Here is a 21,515-nt window from a genome sequence, read left to right on the forward strand (position 1 = left end):
AGATTTAAAGCATCTTAAAAATATCTGGTGACAAAAACAAAATTTTCAGTAGTCATGTTGACGTCAAGTACTTTGTGTTTGTAAATTCTCCCTCTCCTGTTCATCATTTTAGGCTGCGTGATTGTGGTCTAACAGAGGAAAGCTGTTCAGCTCTCGCTACAGTCCTGAGATCAAACTCCAGTCTGAAAGAGCTTGACATCAGCAACAATAATCTGCAGGATTCAGGAGTGAAGAAACTCCAGAACGCATTAGAAAATACAATATGTACTCTGGAGAAACTCAGGTGAGCTCAATCAACTATTGTTTATTTTAATAACATTTCTTTTGTTCAAGGCTAAAGGGGTCCTGAACTGAGAAATAACATTTTTCTTGATCTTTTGACATGCAGTATAAGGGGTCAATGTACTATAAAAATATCCTTTACATTTTTTAGTATTCAAAATTTCCTCAGTCCAAAAAACAGCTATTATTAAAACCAAGCTCAGAAAAGGACTCATTTTAGATTGTCACATTACATAGTAAACCGTCTCTGCAGAAGATCAGTGCCTACTTATATATCATTGCCTCTTTAGCCCTGCCCACCTATTGCATGTCATGTAGTAGTAAATACAAGACTGAAGCAAATACAGGATTACTCTAGCAACAAAACTACAGAGACAACTCTGAGGATTAAAAGACGTTTTGAAGTACCAAGTTTTGGAAAAACACAGGCTTTGCATTGCATTACTCCTGATCCTAACATTAAGAAAGTGTGGATAGACTTTATTCATAATGAAGTTCCAATGAGATCATGTTAGTAAGACACTGCTTGTTTGTTAGCTTAATTTTCCTTTGGATTAGTTTAGAAAACAACACACAGTTTGATGCAGGCTTTTCGGAAAGAAAAAGAAAAAATTATTGCAGTGCCGAGTATATTGGATATGAGAGTAGTGTTGCAACATGCAAGTGTAAATAACAATGTTTGTGTCACTATTGCTTTGTCTGTTACAGAAGGTTTGATATGTACTGAGTATTTTTGTAGCATGGCAGTCAACCTGCGCAGTCAAACATTATACAATTAAAAAAAAAAACTGTAGTAAAGTCTTTTTTGCAGCTATTTATTGTAAAATAAATTTTATTAGAATTTACAATTTTCTTTTTTCTGTAGACTTTCAGACTGCAGTATCAGAGAAGAAGGTTATAAAGCTCTGGCTTCAGCTCTGAGATCAAACCCTTCACACCTGATAGAGCTGGATCTCACAGGAAATGATCCTGGACAATCAGGAGTGAAGGAGCTCAATGATTTACTACAGGATCAGAACTGTCAACTCAAGACACTGAGGTGAGACATGATCAAATAATAACCCTAACCCTAACTGAACAAAAACATAAACTCAGCACTTTTGTTTTTACCCTAATTTTTCATGAGTTGAACTCAAAGATCTAAGACTTTTTCTATGTACACAAAAGGCCTGTTTCTCTCAAATATTATTCACAAATCTGTCTAAATCTGTGTTAGTGAGCACTTCTCCTTGGCCGAGACAATCCATCCACCTCACAGGTGTGGCATATCAAGATGCTGATTAGACAGTGTAAGATCAACAGATCCTCAGATACTTTGATCTCCTGAGATATGGACAGCATAAACGCATACAGCCATTTGTCTCCACACCCCACAGCGTGAAGTTGTGGGAAAGCTTCTTTCCATCCTGTCCTTCCTTCACATTTGCTCCTTCTCCCCCACTTCCTTCCCTTTACACATTCTTCCCATCACTCAGTTCACTTAAAAAGATTATATACAAATTATAATGTTCTGTCAATGCAAATGAATTAACAGTCATGTTTGGTATCTTTTGAAATGTCTCAGTGCAACTGGTACAATGGTCTCGTCTACATGAAAGTAAACCAAAGGTATTAAATGTTTTAAGAGTTTTAGAAATACTTTGGTTGCAACCATGGGTGTGCCTCTTTCCCAGGGTCTTTCATCTAAATTACCTCCTGTTCCACAGCAAGGTGCGAACCCCTGAGGTCTGTGACCCTAGTCAATGCAAATTATGATTGTAAGTTCATGCCTCACATTGGGGGATGTTTTGTCTTGGTCTGAGTATTTAAGGAAATGTTGCAAAAGGCTCGGGGCGACTCTGTATTCAGACAAGCCCTCATTGCTAAGTGTCCAGGACACTCAGCAGTGTGTATTTTCCTAATGTCAGGTATTCATCTTACTCTATTTCTGAGCATTTGATGTTTTGTATTGATCATCTTTGAATTGATTATGTAATTGGCATGATACATTTACCTGACTAATAAATTGTCACATTTGATTGTATTCTGACTTACTCTGAAATGATTGACTTCAGTAGATTACGATGTATCCATTGTTACCGCAGATCTGCGTCAGGTTAGTAACGGACTAAAGTCCAGTTGAGTGGAGCATAGGGCACACCAACTGTGATTTTGGAGCTCCGACTAACGCTTGGCATTAGTTCAAGTGTACTTAGACTGTAAAGGCTAAAAAGGGAATTCCGTTTAGGGAAACAAATGTTGATCAACCAACCTAAATAGGGTGAGCCTTACCTCTGTTTACTGTAATGTTACTCTAGCTAAGTGTACATGGGAAACCATGGCATAACCAAATCAAAGCTGCTATAAGAGAAGTAATATTGGTCGGCTTATCTGTAGTAGTGGTTGTGACCTCTGACTAGAGTTAGTGTTACTTTAATTCAAGTGTATACAGATCTATGGGGGACTAAACCAAATACTTTTAGAGAAAGCAAGCATGAGAGCGGCACTCTATTAGTATAGTCAATTACCTCTGTCTAGTGACCAAGACTGGCGAGTTTGTGATCGTGGGCCCGCATATTAATGAATGGCCAGTGCGAGGACCCTGTGCGACACTGAGAACCGAATGAACGAGTATAATAAGAGTAAAGATTTAAATAGAATATTCAAATGTAAAGCCAAATTATTATACAAATGACCAATAATTAATTGACATTCTAAACTAAATTCGAGGTCATAATAACATGGAGTCAGATAAAAGATTATTTGGAATTAAACTACTTTGCCACGCTGAAAAGACCGAACGCGCAAGAAACCTTCCCCGTCCTGTGGGAAACCGCTGTTGGGCCGATTGGGCGGGCTGATTGGGCGGGCCTTACAACAGCATGATTATTGCAAAGGTGTGCCTTAGGCTCGCTACAATAAAAGGCCACTCTAAAATGTGCAGTTTTATCACACAGCACAATGCCACAGATGTCACAAATTTTGAGGGAGCGTGCAATTGGCAACAGGAATGTCCACCAGAGCTGTTGCCCGTGAATTGAATGCTCATTTCTGTACCATAAGCCATCTCCAAAGCCGTTTCAGAGAATTTGGCAGTACATCCAACCGGCCTTACAACCGCAGACCATGTGTAACCACACCAGCCCAGGACCTCCACATCCAGCATCTTCACCTCCAAGATCGTCTGAGACCAGCCACCTGGACAGCTGCTGCAACAATCGGTTTGCATAACCAAAGAATTTCTGCATAAACTGTCAGAAACCGTCTCAGAGGAAGCTCATCTGCATGCTCGTCGTCTTCATCAGGTCTCAACCTGACTGCAGTTCGTCATCATAACTGACTAGCGTGGGCAAATGCTCACATTCGATGGCATCTGGCACTTTGGAGAGGTGTTCTCTTCACGGATAAATCCCGGTTTTCACTGTACAGGGCAGATGACAGACAGCGTGTATGGCGTTGTGTGGGTGAGCGGTTTGCTGATGTCAACGTTGTGGGTCGAGTGGTCCATGGTGGCGGTGGGGTTATGGTATGGGCAGGTTTATGTTATGGACAACGAACAGAGGTGCATTTTTAGGCACACCTGTGCAATAATCATGCTGTCTAATCAGCATCTTGATATGCCACACTTGTGAGGTGGATGGATTGTCTCGGCAAAAAAGAAGTTCTCACTAACACAAATTTAGACCGATTTGTGAACAATATTTGAGAGAAATAGGCCTTTTGTGTACATAGAAAAAGTCTTAGATCTTTAAGTTCAGCTCATGAATGGGGGCAAAAACAAAAGTGTTGTGTTTATAATTTTGTTCAATGTAAATGATATTCAGGCAATTTATTTATATAAACATTTCACTAATATAAAATGAACCATTTCATAAACATACATATGTTATTTTTTCTTAGATAAACTTTTAAGAATTTAATTTGAATCCTGCTTCATCTTCTTATCTGCAGGTTTTTGGGTCCTGCTGCATATGAAGCCTGTCAGTTTGTGACTGGAATTGTGGGTATAAACCCGTTATTCCTGAGAGAGCTGAATCTGAGTGGACGTGAACTAGGAGACACACGAGTGAATCAGATCGCTGCTCTACTGAAGGATAAACACTGTAAACTCAACACACTGATGTGAGTATTTCACATGGTTTTATACTTTTGATATTACATTAAAATTTATGTTACATTTTTAAAGTCTAATAAAAGACTGTCATTGCTCTTTTTAAAGTATTTGAGGATTGAGATTAGTTGATCTATCATATAAATTTATCTGTATTGTATTGTTACAGTATTGTGAATTGTGGCTGAAATTAATTAAAGAATGTTTCTTCCCTTTGTTTTGTTTCTCTTCAGGTTGAATAATAACAGTATTACAGCAGAAGGTTGTGCTGCTCTGACTTCAGCATTTAATTCAAACCCTTCAAACCTGATAGAGCTGGATCTGAGTGGAAATAAACTAGGAAACTCTGGAATGGAGAAGATCTGTCCTCTGTTGAAAAATACACAATGCAGATTAGAGAAACTGAAGTGTGTATTTTCATTTATTTACTTTTCTGCATGTTTATTTAAATTTATTAAGGTTTATTTAATTAGATCAGTGGTTCCCAAACTGGGGTACGTGTACCCCTGGGGTACGTGAGGTGACAGAGGGGTACGCGAACAAAATGCTGCGTTTTGTCATTCATTTAATTCTTCCCCACCTTAAAATAACATTAAAACAAAGCATGTATTTCCTAACAGGCACAATGCCCTAAATACATGACATCCAATCAAAATACTACATCTTTTTTTGGTCAAAATTGACTGCATCCATTTCCAGATAAGCGTGCATATGTGTGCATATAGGTTGCGTGCGGAGTCTGCTGCCTTAGCAAATCGATAGATTTAGCACTTACTAGCATGAAGAACAAATAGCCTGATGCATAGAGATCAATTTAAGATTCAGACTCTGGATACAAAACATACCTATTGTTCTTGTTTTTAATGTTGATAATATTATGAGCAAGAATGCAAAATTCACATGATTGCAAATGTGACATTGATTTTATACAACAGTTCAACAAATAAAAGGTTAATATTAAGTAGGGATGCACCGATACCGATACTAGTATGTACTCATGTACTCGTACTCGTAAAAAGAAAAATACCCCCGATACCAAAGACCGATACCTCACGTGACATAACTGACAGAATTTTCTGCGCACAGAGACACCGACGGCAACAGCAGAAACAATGTCAGCCTCAGAGGTGTGGAAATACTTAAAACCCACACATTGCAAACTGCATGCTTTTAATCACAATTCATTATCAATTAGTGAAGGCAGGATAGGCGGAATCGCGCTGAATGAAGCATTCTCTCTCTTGCACGCGCGATCCCAGTTCTCTCAGACAGCGCGTGATCAGTCCCTATTGACCTCTATTGGAGATATGTGGTCATTGCACTTTCTTTCTTTAACTATAATCCCTGAAGTTTTTCCACAAACCTCTAGATGGTAGTATTCTATCCCTAACACATAGAGCAATGTCCAAATACAATTTAGATTTAATTGTTCATCATTAAAGTGATTTTTTTCATTAAAAATCTATTTTCATAAGCCAATTTATGACATGGTTAATTGTGCAGTAAATAGGTAAAAAAAAAAAAATACAAAATATCCACAAAAACACAGCATAAATGCATAGATGAGAAGTAAATAAAAAAATTGATATATAGTTTATCATATAAAAAAAATGTATATTTCCTTATGCAATCTCTCTGTAAAAGTTTGGGGTCAATCTGACCCCAAGGAACTAAATCGTCGGTACAATTAAGGGATCATCATTGCATATTTCTCTATTGAACATTTTTTTAATTAATACATTATTAATGTTGTAAAGGTATTTATAAAGATAAAATGCACTGGAAAGTCAATTTAAGGGCAAATATTGTCCCTTAATAGAAAAGGTGCAGTCTAAGTGGAAGAGAGGGGGTACACAGAAGGATGGTAGATGCCTCAGGGGGTACTCCACTCCAAAATGTTTGGGAACCACGTAATTTGATTAACTGAAAAAAAGACTAGATGCCAAAATTTCAGTTTTACTACTATTTAAATTTACACTATGACTATGTGGCTAATATTATACAGTATATTATCTAACATAAGATAATACATTAATTACATTAATATCTAAGGGAGATTTTGCCAAAATGAAAAAAACATCATATTGGCATACGTTTTTGCACACACTATGGCAATAATTTGTTCATAATTTGTCTAATTGGTCAGAAGCCATTCATAAATCCAATAAGTGTTACAATAAAACAACAACTGTTTTTTTTTTCTTTTTTTTTTCTCTAGACTTTCAGACTGCAGTATCAGTGAAGAAGGTTATAAAGCTCTGGCTTCAGCTCTGAGATCAAACACTTCACACCTGATAGAGCTGGATCTCACAGGAAATGATCCTGGACAATCAGGAGTGAAGGAGCTCAATGATTTACTACAGGATGAACGCTATACATTAAAGACCATCAGGTGATAAATTGGAGACAATTATCATAACTATGATTTTAACCAGATATTACACAACACTACACATTAAAGGGGTCATGAACTGCGTTGTTTTATTGTTTTATAATGTTTCCTGGGGTGCACTTATAATGTTATTGTGCTTTTTACATCCAAAATTGTCATAATTTATAAATAAAAAGCATTTTTCCTGCCCTGATTTTAGCCCTCTGGTTTGAACACTCTGTTCTAAGGGGCGTGTCTGCTGTGAGACTTCAGTGTAAACGCCCACTGCTGTGATTGGCTGACATCTTTCCATTTGAAATAGCCAAGTATTACTCTCTTTTAGCGCGTTTTTATTATTACAGCTCTCATGGTTATCTAATCGTGAAAAGTGTTGTATTACATTAGATCTATGGCATTATATTTAGATCATGGCATGAAAGGTTGCAGTGATGAACACTGTGTAGCCGATCACAGACATGTTGTTGAGCTCATGAAAGCAGTGATCTCGTCATTGCAACTCAATTTCTGCACACTAACAAATGCTTTCATCTTCACTAACAGTGCAAACACGATATAACTAAAAGATTTGTTAAATAAAAAGGGAGTTTTGCGCATCAGTCACTGATAAACTCGCACTATTTGATTGACAGCTTCAGCGCGCACTGCTTCAACTATTGCAAAGGGAGCTTTCTTTGAGCTTTCTTTATATAATTGAATCACCATTAAATAACAGATTATTTTCATCCTATTGTGAGAAACAACACAAGTTGACATTTAGTCACTGGTTTGATTTACTGACACACAGACAAAGAACATCTGACTGTACATGAATCATTACATATCAGAGCAGGCATTAGATTTAACAGTTACTTACATGTTACATTACTGTCGACTCCAGGCACTGCACAATATTTTGTAATCCTCAACGGCATGTTTATTGCTTGGTAGCTCGATCTGGTTTAGCACCACGTAGGCCTATTGGTGCATTCAAGTCATGTCGGAAAGATCGTATACGAGCTGAACGCACATGAACGCCACCACAATGTCGTAAATACGAGTGGGAAGCTCTGGATTTTCTTTAAGCTCCGATCTGTACGAGTTGGGGGCGTGTCAGTGAGAAACATGGCGAAATACCACAATACTTAGGTATTTAGCAGTGACATTATCAGGCTTTTCTATTTACAACGAAGTAAGCTGATTCCCAGCAAAAAATACGATAGCATCATAATATAAAAATGTAGAATATGTAACAATAAAGTTTACAATGGCTTCAATTTAAAACATAAAAAAGCAATGCACATTCTTTGCTCTACATTTTCAAAAAGTAGAAGTGTTATTATTTTGTGTAATTAATTTAGAGAAGGCACACCGCCATCATACTCTGACGAAAGTGACTTGAACGCACCTACTGTCGTACACACGACTTCCCACCTCGTAAATACGAACTTCCCAGGAGGACTTGAACGCACCATATGTTACATAGGCTACCTATTCTATTGCATGTCATGTGCGAATCGGTGGGCGGGGCTAAACAGGCAGTGATGAAGTAGGCGTTGATGTTCTTCTGCGGAGGCAGTGCTTGCTGCCCTTTGACATCATAGATCCCCACTTTGTAAATCCTGTCACTTGCTGGGTCTGGTGTCAATTAAAGCTTTTATTGGACTAACAATGAAAGTTCTCAGCTCTGAAACTTACAGGATATTCTTATAGTATAATGACCTCTTATATGTCAAATTCATCACCCCTTTAATACTTCAATGGACTAGACGTGCAAAATATATTGGTGGCTGAGATATTATTGGCTGATCATTGGGGAAATTCAGTTATTATTATAGCACTGGTAATAGAATTTCCACTATTATTTTTATTAATAAATAGTTTGGTTATATTTGTGTTCAACATATAATATCTGATAATGATTCAGCGTATTTGTCAGGCGGTGTCATGTGTGTTTGGACAAATTATCATATCACATTATCATTTTCTGTTAGTATTAGTTTTGGGCATGTTTTAATTTTGATCAGCTACTGTAATTAAAGATGTACTGTTTTATGTGTAAAAAAGTAATAAGTGAAAACAATGAAAACACATTTCTGTATTTTCTCTTACTGGTGTTTGCTTATACATGAAAATGGCTTATTGTTTGTTTGCATTCTGTATATTGTTTTATGGTTATTACATGCTGTAATTTTCATAGTTCATAGTTAATCATTCTACATTCTACTCTGTTAGTGACTCATTCAGGATGAAGCTGCAAATGGCATAAAATTGGAATATTATCTGATTTTTAATTCTACTTTCTATAGGTTTCTGAAAAGTCCTGCTGCACAGGAAGCATGTGACTATCTCACTAAAGTTCTGGGTGAAAGTCCATTATTACTGACAGAACTGGATCTGAGTGAAGATAAATTAGGAGATCTGGATGGAGAGAAGCTCTCTGCTCTTTTGATGGACTCTCATAGTAAAGTGGAGAAAATCAAGTGAGTCAACATGATTTATACATTATAACTTCTATGTTTATTCATTATAAAAGACTGTCAGTCACATGTGTGAGCAAATATGAAGAGCTGTTGGTCTAATGTGTGTTTAATATGTGCTGAATAATAAATAATGCTGTTTTTGTGTTTAGGCTGAATAATTGTGAGCTGACAGAGAAAAGCTGTTCAGTTCTAGCTACTGTTCTCTCCTCCAAAACCATCCTGAAAGAGCTGAACCTGAACAACAGCCGTCTGCTGGACTCAGGAGTCAAACAGATCTGTGAGGGACTGAAGAATCCTGTTTGTCATCTGGAGATACTCAAGTTAGTACAGTTCACCATCAGATACACTCAACATCACAACACTCACTTATCAGTTGTATATATTCGAGTCCACTCGAGTCCACTCCACTCACATTTAGAAGTGGGGAAAAATATAGAATAATTTTTTAAATTTTATTTTGTAGTTATTTTTTATTTTTTTGTAATAAAATTGGAACAAATAAATAGCAAAGGATGGCACAATACAATAGAATGAAAAGACAAATGAAATAAATAAATTTTTCAGGTGGGTCATACAACAGAAATTAAATAATCAAATGAAAAATAACACTGGATAGTCTTCATTGTAATATTTAAATACAGAATAATGCTCTCAATTAAAGTTACAAAAGTTACTGAATCAAGAGCAGTGAGGGATTTTCTCTTTGTCTTTTGTTCTTTAATTAAAATGATAGCAGCAGGTTTATTATGCTGTTGTCACTTAAGAGCGAACATACGAATACAATATACTGTTACACAAAATGCCTTTTCTTTCTCAACTATTTACAGTTCAAAACTGAGTGTGTTTACAGCAGTGTTCATTTTAGTTCTAGTGTTCATTCTAAGTGTTTATGTTTTCTAGACTTTCAGACTGCAGTATCAGTGAAGAAGGTTATAAAGCTCTGGCTTCAGCTCTGAGATCAAACCCTTCACACCTGATAGAGCTGGATCTCACAGGAAATGATCCTGGACAATCAGGAGTGAAGGAGCTCAATGATTTACTACAGGATCAGAACTGTCAACTCAAGACACTGAGGTGAGAGCTGATGAAATAACACAAAATAAATATGCATGCTAAATATTCATACACATTATTCTTTCATTAATACAATAAGCTCCACAAGTTTTGCAGTGGGGGTTACTGAGTTTTGTTAGATACAGTTGTACTGATGGTATTTAGTAGTATGGTATTAAATGTTTCTGACACTGTAGTTTAATGCCATCAAGCCCAGGTTCACTGTATCTCTGTATCTCTCTACAGCAGTTCTGTGAGTCTCCAGATGTTCACAAACATGCAGTTTCATAAGACAGTTTTCTCTGTGCTGACGTTTCTCACATATTGCTTAAAGCCATAAAGACATTTATATTTCATCTTCTCTTCTGCAGGTTTTTGAGTCATGCTGCAGAGGAAGCCTGTAAATATCTGACTGAAGATCTTCACATTAAAAACCCGTTACTCCTGAGTGAGCTGAATCTGAGTAGACATGAACTAGGAGACACACGAGTGAATCAGATCACTGCTCTACTGCAGGACAAACACTGTCAACTCAACACACTGATGTGAGTATTTTGTTTTCTTAACAAAATGTTACATTAAATTGAACCCTTTCATTCATGAATTATTAATCACAAAGTAATCTTTTTTTTTTTTATGTTTGTTTTTACTTTTAAACAAGTGAAAAATCATGCCAATAACTTTTTTTTCCCAATACATTTTATTTTGAGGGAATTGCATCTGTCCACTGTAGTGGATGCCATGCATCAACCATATAAAATGTGATTCAATAGAACTAATGCGTGATCTGAAAAAAAAAAAAAAAACATTTTAAAACATGCATATTTTTAAAACATTTACTGAGAGCAAATGTATGAATACAAATAAGAAGACTTCAGATGCAAAAGCCTCTAAGTTGCCTGACATTTTTCTTTGAAATTAACATTTTTTATCAGACACATATGTATGGGTTTCTATATAAGTACCAGTACTTCTGACTGGGATGAGGCTGGGATTTAGCGGGCTTGTCAAGTCAAGTCAAGTCATCTTCATTTATATAGCGCTTTTCACAATACATATTGTTTCAAAGCAGCTTCACAGTGATAATTGGAAAATGAATCGACAGAGATTGTTTTGGATTTACAGCAGTGATAAGAAAAAAAAATATGGTCCCACTTTATATTAAGTGGCCTTAACTACTATGTACTTACATCAAAAAATAAGTACAATGTACTTATTGGGCTCAGATTGAATTGCAAAACACTTTTGCAGCTATTGAGGTGGGATACGGGTAAGGTTAGGGAAAGCTTTGGTGGTATGGGTAGGTTTAAGGGTAGGGGTAAGGTGTAAGGGATGGGTCAACAATGTAATTATAAATGTATGTTACATATGTTTTTGTAGGAGCATGAAATAATTTAGTGGGAGGGGCTGGGACTGAAAAATCTGTCCTGAGCCGGCGTCTAGTTGGGAGTTGTGAAACATGTTTGTTTAAAAAAAAAAAAAAAAAAAAAGCTGCAACACAATTTAGTGCCTGTTCCGGGACAAAGCAAATTGTGATGTACCAATTGTTTGGCCACTGATCTTTATCAGCTGGTATTGATCTTAATCTCACCCTCATTTGATTGACAGGATATAATCAGCCCTGATCATCAGCTGTTTTTAAACTATCAGCCGATAGCATGGAAAATTGCTTTTATAGCTAATACCAATTTTTATTTTTATTTTTTGTTAACTTGTGATTAATCGCAGCTTAATCACACATATTGATGCATAGATCTGTAATCAAACAGAAAACGCACGCTGCATTAATTGCACGTTAATAAAATTAGTGTCATTAAAATGAATTTGCGTTAATGCATTCATTTTGACATTTAAACTTTTTTGCATCTTGAAAGAAACAATTTCCTAACTTATTGACATTATTGAAATGGAAAATGCTGATAGAGAGAATTACAATTATTTAAAAATCTTAGTTTGATCATCATAGATCTGATTCACAGTTTTTTCTCTTTGTGTCTTCAGTCTGTGTGGATGCAGTATTACAGAGAATCAGTGTCACACCCTGACTTCAGCTCTATTTCCAAACCTTTCACACCTGAGAGAGCTGGACCTCAGTGGGAATCAAATAAAACATACAGGAGCAAAGAACATATCTGATGTACTGAAAGATTCACGCTGTCAGCTGGAGAGATTGAGGTGAGGAGCATTCATATACAAGAATCAAAATACTTAAAATTACTTGAACACTTTATACTTGTCCTCTCATTTTTTGTGAAAATTATTCTCTTTAGTATTTAGTGATCTGGTGAAATAAATGACAGGGCTGTACTTTATTTTAATATACAAAAATTGCTTATAATTGATAATGAAAATAATAAATTTGATCATTGATTAGTCACGTCTGCACACTGTGCACAAAAATCATCCGCCTGTCACATCACTATAGTACCTATTGTGCTGGTTTAGACCCTACTTTGAAGAAGGAGCTAATTTAGTTACCCCAAAAGGAGTTCCTTTAACTAAAATTATTCCTACAGTAGTTCCTGCAATGCAAACACACCAAAAAGCAAGTACTTCTGCCAATACACCTTTTTCCTGAATACAGAAGTCGCACCTGAATTGTAACTTGTAAGGATGGTAAACCCTTCAAGGGGTACTCCACTCTAAAAAAAAAATTGGGAACCACTGGCTTACATATTATTAGAATATTGGCTGTTTATTAGTGCTTATACAGCGCATATCCATTCATTGATATTATTCTGCATAACCTTATTCCACATCCCTTAATCCTACCCAATACCTAATTAGCAGTAAATTAGGAGTTTAACAAAAGTTATAGTTAATAGCAAATGTGTTCCCCATTCTAAAGTATTGTCACGGTGTGTGACCATAGGAGGAAGAAGGCAGGAGAGCAGGTTTCCAATAGAACTCAAAGGTTTAATGATAACTCAAAAGCAGGTAAACACATCCAAAACAACAGTAACTGGACAACTGAGGGAGGTGAGTGGTGTGCTTAAAAGTCCTGTGTGATGAGGTGCTGACAGGGAACAGGTGTGTGTGATCAGCTGATGGTGGAGTGAGTGCAGGTGAGGGCCAGGGAGGATGATGGGAGATGGAGTCCAGGACAGACAGAGACTGTGACAAGTATTTCCAGAGCATCTAATTGGAAATTTGTAATGGCAGTGTTCATTGGTTACGCAGAAAAAAGGTCGGTAACGCTTTGTTTTAGGGTCTTTTAACTAGTTGCTTATTAGCATGCATATTCATTCTAGAATTTTAGCTGTTTATTAGTACTTATTAAGCACATATTAATGCCTTATTCTGCATGACCTTATTCTACATTCTTAATCCTACCCAATACCTAAACCTAACAACTAACTTACTAACTATTAATAAGAAGTAAATTAGTAGTTTATTGAGGGAAAAGTTGTAGTTAATAGTGAATATGTGTTCCCTATACTAAACTGTTACCAAAAGGTCTATTGTTTATAGGAACTATGAAAACGTTACTCCAGTACAAAAGCCCCTAGTAATACTCAATAATCACTGAATTTTTGGTTTCAGGTCGAAATAATTTTGGAGGGCCAAAATCAGTCACCAAAACAGAGGTTTAATTAGCACTTCTCTGATGTCATGTTTTGACTGTATTCAGCATCTATTTCATGCACACAGCATGGATAAGCTACAATAGTTAAACGTGGCAGCTGTTGGGATGCTAGCTCTGGACTAACCATATTAATTTCTCGATTTTAATCTGCAATGAAACTGCAATGTTTCTTAAATCTAAAGATCTTTTAGTCTGTGCTGTTTTCTATTATTGTGTAAACAAAACTTGGGCGTCGAAACCCGGGATGTCCAAACTCAGTCCTGGAGGGCCATTGTCCTGCAGAGTTTAGCTCCAACTTGCCTCAACTTGCCTCAACACACCTGCCTGGAAGTTTCTAGTATGCCTAGTAAAACCTTGAAGAGCTGGTTCAGGTGTGTTTTATTTGCAGGACAGTGGCCCTCCAGGAGCAGGATTGGACAGCCCCTTTCTTAGATAGTTAAAAAGACAGTGGAAGTGTGCGCTGTGGTCAAATGAGTTCATGTTTCCATTTGTTTTTTGGAAAATAGGCATAGAGTTCTCAGTCCCAAAGACAAAAGGGACCATTCAGACTGTCATCATCGACAAGTGCAAAAGCAAACATCTGTCTTGGTATAGAAGAACATCTGTACAAAAGGCATGGGTGGCTTGCGTATGTGTAAAGTCAATGTCCATTGATGTGGAGGCGTATATTGGAATTGTACAGAGACATATACTGCCTTCTAGGCATTTGCCCAAAGCTGAATGAAATGATGAAAGGAAATGACGTGTACTACAGAGCCCCTAAAGGGAATAAAAATATGAAAAAAATATATTTAATTGCTTTCTCTCGCAATTATATTGGGAAAATTATATTGTATATATTTATCAGGCATCAGGGAGCCATTATTAATATTTGGGGTATTAAAGTCACTTTTGTATGTGAGCTCGCTTTTTATTTTCACTTTCGAGATTCGCCATGACGTACCATGTGTATAGTAGGGAGTGGCAGAGTGTGCCACACATTTTACAAGGTTAGATATTTGTCAGTGGTGCTCAGGATCTGCAAACCCTTCACCATTGTCCTATCAGCCATCTCTCCTTACTCTCTCTGAAGTGAAATCTGGGGCTGTGTTCATAAAACATCTTAAAGCTAAAAGTAGCTCCTATATCTTGCCAATTTAGGAGAAACTCTTAAAAATAATGGACGTGTCAGCCCTAAATTTTAGGACTCCTACATTTTTGCTCTAAGAGTATTTCACAAAGCATTTTAACACTAGAATTAGCTCTTAAATCTGTGAAAAGTTAGGAGTAGCGATGAGGACTAAGTCACTAAGACCAAATCAGAAACCACTAAAATGGCTGTTGCCAGCAATCGGCCTCATCAGTTCACCTAAAGATACTGTACACCATTGAGGCAATATATGAGAGAGCCTTGAGTTCTGAGACTTTTCTTCATAAATGCAATAAGTGTTTTGATTTATAGGTTTTAATCTGTGATGACATACAGTAACATAAAGGTTAATTTATGTACAGGTAAAATGTATTGAATGATGGAGAATAAAGCATTTCGGTCAAGTAAACGTCGGCTGTGAATATACATACAGTATGCCTTCTCTTAAGCTGATTATATAGATCATTTGAACGTGCTCCTCCCAAACTTTATTTATAAATTATCATTTGTTGCTTGAATTCTGCAATCTCTCAAGATGCAGACATGTAAGAAGCTGACAATTAGCTGAACATAATACTTGCTTAAATTGTAAAAAAAAAAAAAAAAAAACATTTATATTTCATCAAATATTATAAGGGATTTCACAGCACGCTTCAAGGGCATAGGCTGGAATCTGATTGCGTCTGCATGAAAACATTTGAAGAGCTAAAAAAACAAACAAAACTCAACATCAACAAAACTCAAATCAAAAAACACAGCATGCTTCATAAATTGCTTAAAGTGTGTGTATTGACCCAGTTTCTCATCTTTCAAACACCCCTTCACACAAACATATCTTTACATTGTTCACAATCAGGTATCTAAAAAAAAACAAGTTACACAAGTTACATCACATAATCAGTGGAAAAAATTCAACTCCGTAATAGTCTACAAAATCCATTAGAACATTTCTCAAAGACCGTTTTTTTAAAATCTCTTCTGATTCAGTCAACCTTAAAACGCTTTTTTGCGCATTTGAACTTGTAGCAAACATAAGCAGAACACAGTGGTTCAAACATCGCTTACCACACCGGTATTTCAGACTGTAAGGAAAAGGACTAAAATTAGCTTAAATTAAATAATTAATTTATAGGGAATTATAAAGAGTCATTTAGTTTACGAACAAGCAACTGAATCATCCAGCGTTCATCTGCTCAGGCCGTAATAAGCTCTGTAGCGGATATGAATATCCACTATCGTAAAAACACTGATTAGAGCGTGGTAACTTTAAGATTGACAAGAGACTTTATTCTAACACAAACTAATCTAACACAAACACACACACACATTCATACGCGTTGCAGTAAGAAAGGAAATGAGAGAGAAAGAGTTTTAAGAGAGAGTGATATGCTGAACAAACCATGAATCATTAATTTAATGCACCAGTTCAGCTTTAGAATCTGGAGGTACTTGCTTGAGTCGACTTTAAATGTGAATCTCCTTGTCGGGGTGGAGAGAAGGGTTTTCCGAGTGGATGATTTGTTGCAGGGTCTTTCAGGTCCGGATTGTGTTAGGTAAAAACCAATCACGTTTGAGCGTGCTGGCAAAATGAAAGGAAGTCACTTTGTCGTGGTTGGAGTTAAAGTTGAAGCGGCAAAAGTCGTTGGTTGAACTTTGCGGCAGAACACGAGACTCTCATGGAAAAGAAAATTAAGTAAAAGAAAAGAAAAGTTAGTGAAAGTTGGATGGCTTGAATGAGCTGCTTGTCTGTTCTTCTTGTTACTACATGGTTACTTTTTTCTGCTTACTTCGTTACTAGTTACTTTTTACTAGTCTTGGGATTTGACTATTTAAACTTAGATGTTTGTCCCACCTCTGAGAGGAGTTTTGGCCAATCAGATATCGTCCTGTTTCAAAAGGTGGCTTTTCTCTGCCCCAATCATACATAATTGTTACCTCCGGTCTCTGCTTTGGCAGAAAGTACTGTTTTAGACATAATTTCTATTAAATGGAATATACAAAAATACATTTTACACAGATTTCATTCATGATTTAGAGGAGAGGAAGAGAATTAAAAAAAAACATATCCGACACTAAATACTTTCATTCAACCATTCAAAAGTTAACACATTTACATGAATTGTGGGTGTTCTAAAGCATAACTGGTTACAGGTAGTATGTGTAGACATGATATAAAATTTATGCAGTTAAAAGATGTTTGATAAGTCCATTTCAAATTGTTTGGAGCGATTTGATGCAGTTTTAGTTGTAGAACAGTCTTCGTTGGTTTTTCTGTAAAGTTAGGTCACTCAGAGAAACAAAAGAGGCCTGCATTGTCTCTCTGTCTCTTTTTATCTGGAGATCAAAGACTATTTATCTTCTTGGTGACCATTTGGTTTGTCACAGATAACTTTGTCTCCTCTCCTTCTGTCAGGAAGCATAGGTGTCATAAAAGTACCAAGCAGGGTTTTTTGTAGATGGGCTGGAGCCGAAAATTAGATTCTCTGAGTTTGGGTTTCTGGAATTATGTTTTGAAAAAATCATCTGAATGATTCATTTGTCTGGTTCATCCATGGTTCCTACAAGACAGCGCAGCTCACTTATGGAAAATAACGCTCGCTCAGTCCAAAGTCCAAAACAGGGCCCATCTTTCCGACCTTCGAGGAAGTATTCCACAAAAAAGTGAACGCCAGTCCTGATTCACAAGGCATGAGCAGAACCGCAGCCTTTTTTCAGCATAGTGTTCTCCCTGTATATATCCAAGTCCACACATCAATCAACATGCTAGTTCCGCATCACACTTTTCTTCCGCATCATGTTATAAACCTTTGTTCCCATATCAAATATACACAGAGTAAATATGACAAGACATGCATACAAAATACATGAAAATAAAAATTATGAAAAACAAAACAAAAAATCATTCATGTATTTAATAACATGCAAGAATCAGCCTCAGTTAATGGGGCACCATTACAAAATAGTGGTACTTAGCCTACATTTTAAAATCTTTATTTGAATATGACATTTTTATTTTAAAAATTTTTATTTGAATATGGCAACATGATACCTCATTTTACAATATTTCTATGAATAAATCATTGACAGAGACCACTATCAAATGCTTTTGCTATTTAAACAACGTGGCGCGCATAAAAATGATAACTGCGTCAGGCTGAAACTAGCAAAAATCACTTGCATCGCGCCTGGCGCCACATTGCAGCAGGTGTATGATAGGGCCCTTAGGCTTTGGGCACACCCCTACATCCATCAAGATGACATATTTTCCTGGGAAGCAAGTTAATGCCAGTCCTCACTCTACTCGTGCTACAACATAGTGGTTTTTTAGACACACTACCTACAGTCCAGATCTGTCTATTATTGAAAATGTATGGCTCATCTTGAAAAGGAGAATTAGAGAACAACGACCATGGACTGTTGAGTAGCTGAAGTCTTGTATCAAGCGAGATTATGCAAAAATTCCACTTGCAAAGCTGCAATTCCCAAACAGTTAAAAAGTGTATTTAAAAGGAAAGATGATGTTACATGGTGGTAAACATGCCTCTGTTCTAACTTTGAAGAACTTTGATGCAGCCGTCAAAATTAGTTTATATTTTCAAAACACAATTAAGTTTGTCAGTGAAAACATTGGAAATCTTTTCTGTGTACTTTAGTCAGTTAAATAAAGGTTAAAGAAAAGGAACAATTCACAGACTATTGTTTTTTTTTTTTTTTTTTTTTTTTTTGCATTTTACAAAATGTACCAACTTCTCTGTAAAGGTGCTTATAAATTTCTCTCCTGATCATCATTTTAGGCTGCGTAATTGTGGTCTAACAGAGGAAAGCTGTTCAGCTCTCGCTACAGTCCTGAGATCAAACTCCAGTCTGAAAGAGCTTGACATCAGCAACAATAATCTGCAGGATTCAGGAGTGAAGAAACTCCAGAACGCATTAGAAAATACAAACTGCACACTGGAGAAACTCAGGTGAGTTCAATCAGCTATTGTTTGATTGCACTTAACTTGAATGTTTGTTTATATATATATATATATATATATATATATATATATATATAATACAATTAATGTTGTAACAGCAGTGTTGAGGAAACTACTCTGTAACTGTAGTTTGACAAGCTACAAGCTACTCATAAGTAAAAGTAGTAAAATTCTGTCATTAATTACTCACCCTCATGTCGTTCCACACCCGTAAGACCTTTGTTCATTTTTGGAACAAATTAAGATATTTAAGAATACACACAAAATGTATTCTTGTCACTTCATTAAATTTAAGGTTGAACCACTGTTGTCACATGGACTATTTTACCCATGTCGGTAACACTTAATAATAACTGCACACTATGAAGCATTAGTAAAGCATTAGTAAACAGTCAATTCATCATTTATAAAGCATTAACAGACATTAGTAAGCAGTTTATAATTACAGCTATAAATGCTTTATTCCTGATTTATAAGCATCTCTATAATAAGTTTAATAATTGTATTTTCAGACTTTATGAATAATATATATAATTATGTATTACATATATTATATAATTAAGTATTACATTATTCACAAACCAGTTATTGAGGAGTTGTCAGTGGTTCATAAGATCATTTAGGTAGTGTAAGTAAATGATTAATAAAATAATTAAATGTACATTTGTACATCTTATTATTTAGACATATAGTATGTTACTTAGAGTTACTAAGTAAAATATTTTTACTAAGTAAAAATAAATGCTTTATTAACACATATTCCTAGTGTCAAAACTACCTCAGTACTAACTTTAAAACATTAGAGGACAGTAGTGCAGAAGAACACTGAACCTTTAAATCTCATTTATAAAAGCTTTACAAAGCATAAATAGTCCTCACTTTAGATGAGCTCACAAAAATAGTTAACTGACCACTTCTAAATGTTTTATAATTACCTGAATTAATCATGAACTGCACTAGGAATATGTGTTAATAAAGCATTCATTAACACTCTAAGTAACTATTACGATATGTCTAAATAATAAGATGCATATATGTACATTTAAATATTTTATTAATTACTCTTCCTAAATGATCTTATGAAGCACTGACAACTCCTAAATAACTGGTTTATAAATAATCTAATAATTTAGAAATGATAAATTGATTATTAATAAAGTATGAAAATACAATTATTAAACACATTGTAGAGATGCTTATAAATAAAGAACAAAGCATTTATAGCTGTATTTATAAGCTGCTTACTAATGTCTATTAATGTTTATAAAGGATGAATTGACTATTTAATAATGCTTAACTAATGCTTCATAGTGTGCAGTTATTATAAAGTGTTACTACAGTGTCTTTAGTACCTTTCTAGGCTTGGACAGTAGTAATTAAATTGCTGTCTATGGAGGAGCTCTTGGATTTCATCAAAAATATCTTAATTTTCTTTCTGATGATGAACGGTCTTACGGGTTTGGTATGACATGAGGGTGAGTAATTAATGACTTTTGAGTAATTCATGATTTTATGCAAATATATTTTACTATTAGATAGATATCTTTGAGCCCCTAACTCACCCCTTATACCAAAACATGACCACGTTTTAGCCACTTCACAAAAATAAATAAGCAATATAGATATATTTACAGTGACTGTTATATTAGTTGATATATTATTGTATAAAAAATAATAATTTTAAGCTCCCTACCCCACCCTATAACCTTAAGCATAACCATTTTGACAATATACAAAGTGTAACAGGCAGATAAATGTAATCATAATAATTTATTTAAAGGGGTGGTTCAGTGTTTTTTTTCTAGGCTTGATTCCTGTACATCCTTTACATAATCATCAGACAGTATCTTATTGGTGGAGGACTGTAAAATCTCAAAAAGCATGATGTAACAACAGATGGCGGTAATGAATAAATGTTGTTTGTTTTCTACTAAGAAGACGACGCTGTGCTGCTTTAATGCCTTACAGGCTCATGATTCATCAGGATGCAAAATGGAATGTAGCTTTTGATCACGCTACACCACTGCTTGATAAAAGTAGTTAGCTACTGGAAAAGCTACAATGTTTTAAAAGTAGCTGAGCTACTGTCCAGCTGCTGAGAAATGCAGTTATGTTTGTAGCATCACTACGTGTAGCTAGCTGCTCCCCGACACTGTTTAATGAAATGTGTGAAATATGTTTAAATATATTAATCATACAATAACTTTTTATTGAGACTTTTTTTTTTCTGTAGACTTTCAGGCTGCTGTATCACAGAAGAAGGCTATAAATCTCTGGCTTCAGCTCTGAGATCAAACCCTTCACACCTGATAGAGCTGGATCTCACAGGAAATGATCCTGGACAATCAGGAGTGAAGGAGCTCAATGATTTACTACAGGATCAGAACTGTCAACTCAAGACACTGAGGTGAGAGTTGATGAAATAACACAAAATAAATATGCTAAATATCCATACACAATATTCTTTCATTAATACAATAAGCTCCACAAGTTTTGCAGTGGGGGTTACTGAGTTTTGTTAGATACAGTTGTACTGATGGTATTTAG

The 21,515-nt window shown here is 35.8% G+C and overlaps 1 protein-coding gene across 3 annotated transcripts in view; it reads left to right on the top strand.

The window, feature by feature from the left end:
* Positions 1 to 21,515, top strand: part of LOC137023479 (protein NLRC5-like) — a 93,348-nt gene that overhangs the window by 59,091 nt on the left and 12,742 nt on the right. For all 3 annotated transcript variants that reach the window (XM_067390644.1, XM_067390642.1, XM_067390643.1), the window contains 12 exons: positions 113 to 283; positions 1,148 to 1,321; positions 4,213 to 4,383; positions 4,606 to 4,779; positions 6,591 to 6,764; positions 9,050 to 9,223; positions 9,373 to 9,543; positions 10,124 to 10,297; positions 10,648 to 10,821; positions 12,278 to 12,451; positions 18,786 to 18,956; positions 21,202 to 21,375. In XM_067390644.1, coding sequence (XP_067246745.1) covers positions 113 to 283; positions 1,148 to 1,321; positions 4,213 to 4,383; positions 4,606 to 4,779; positions 6,591 to 6,764; positions 9,050 to 9,223; positions 9,373 to 9,543; positions 10,124 to 10,297; positions 10,648 to 10,821; positions 12,278 to 12,451; positions 18,786 to 18,956; positions 21,202 to 21,375 — 2,076 coding nt within the window. The remainder of the gene's footprint in view (positions 1 to 112; positions 284 to 1,147; positions 1,322 to 4,212; positions 4,384 to 4,605; positions 4,780 to 6,590; positions 6,765 to 9,049; positions 9,224 to 9,372; positions 9,544 to 10,123; positions 10,298 to 10,647; positions 10,822 to 12,277; positions 12,452 to 18,785; positions 18,957 to 21,201; positions 21,376 to 21,515) is intronic.

This window comes from Chanodichthys erythropterus, chromosome 7 (assembly GCF_024489055.1).
Source record: "Chanodichthys erythropterus isolate Z2021 chromosome 7, ASM2448905v1, whole genome shotgun sequence".
Taxonomy (NCBI): domain Eukaryota; kingdom Metazoa; phylum Chordata; class Actinopteri; order Cypriniformes; family Xenocyprididae; genus Chanodichthys; species Chanodichthys erythropterus.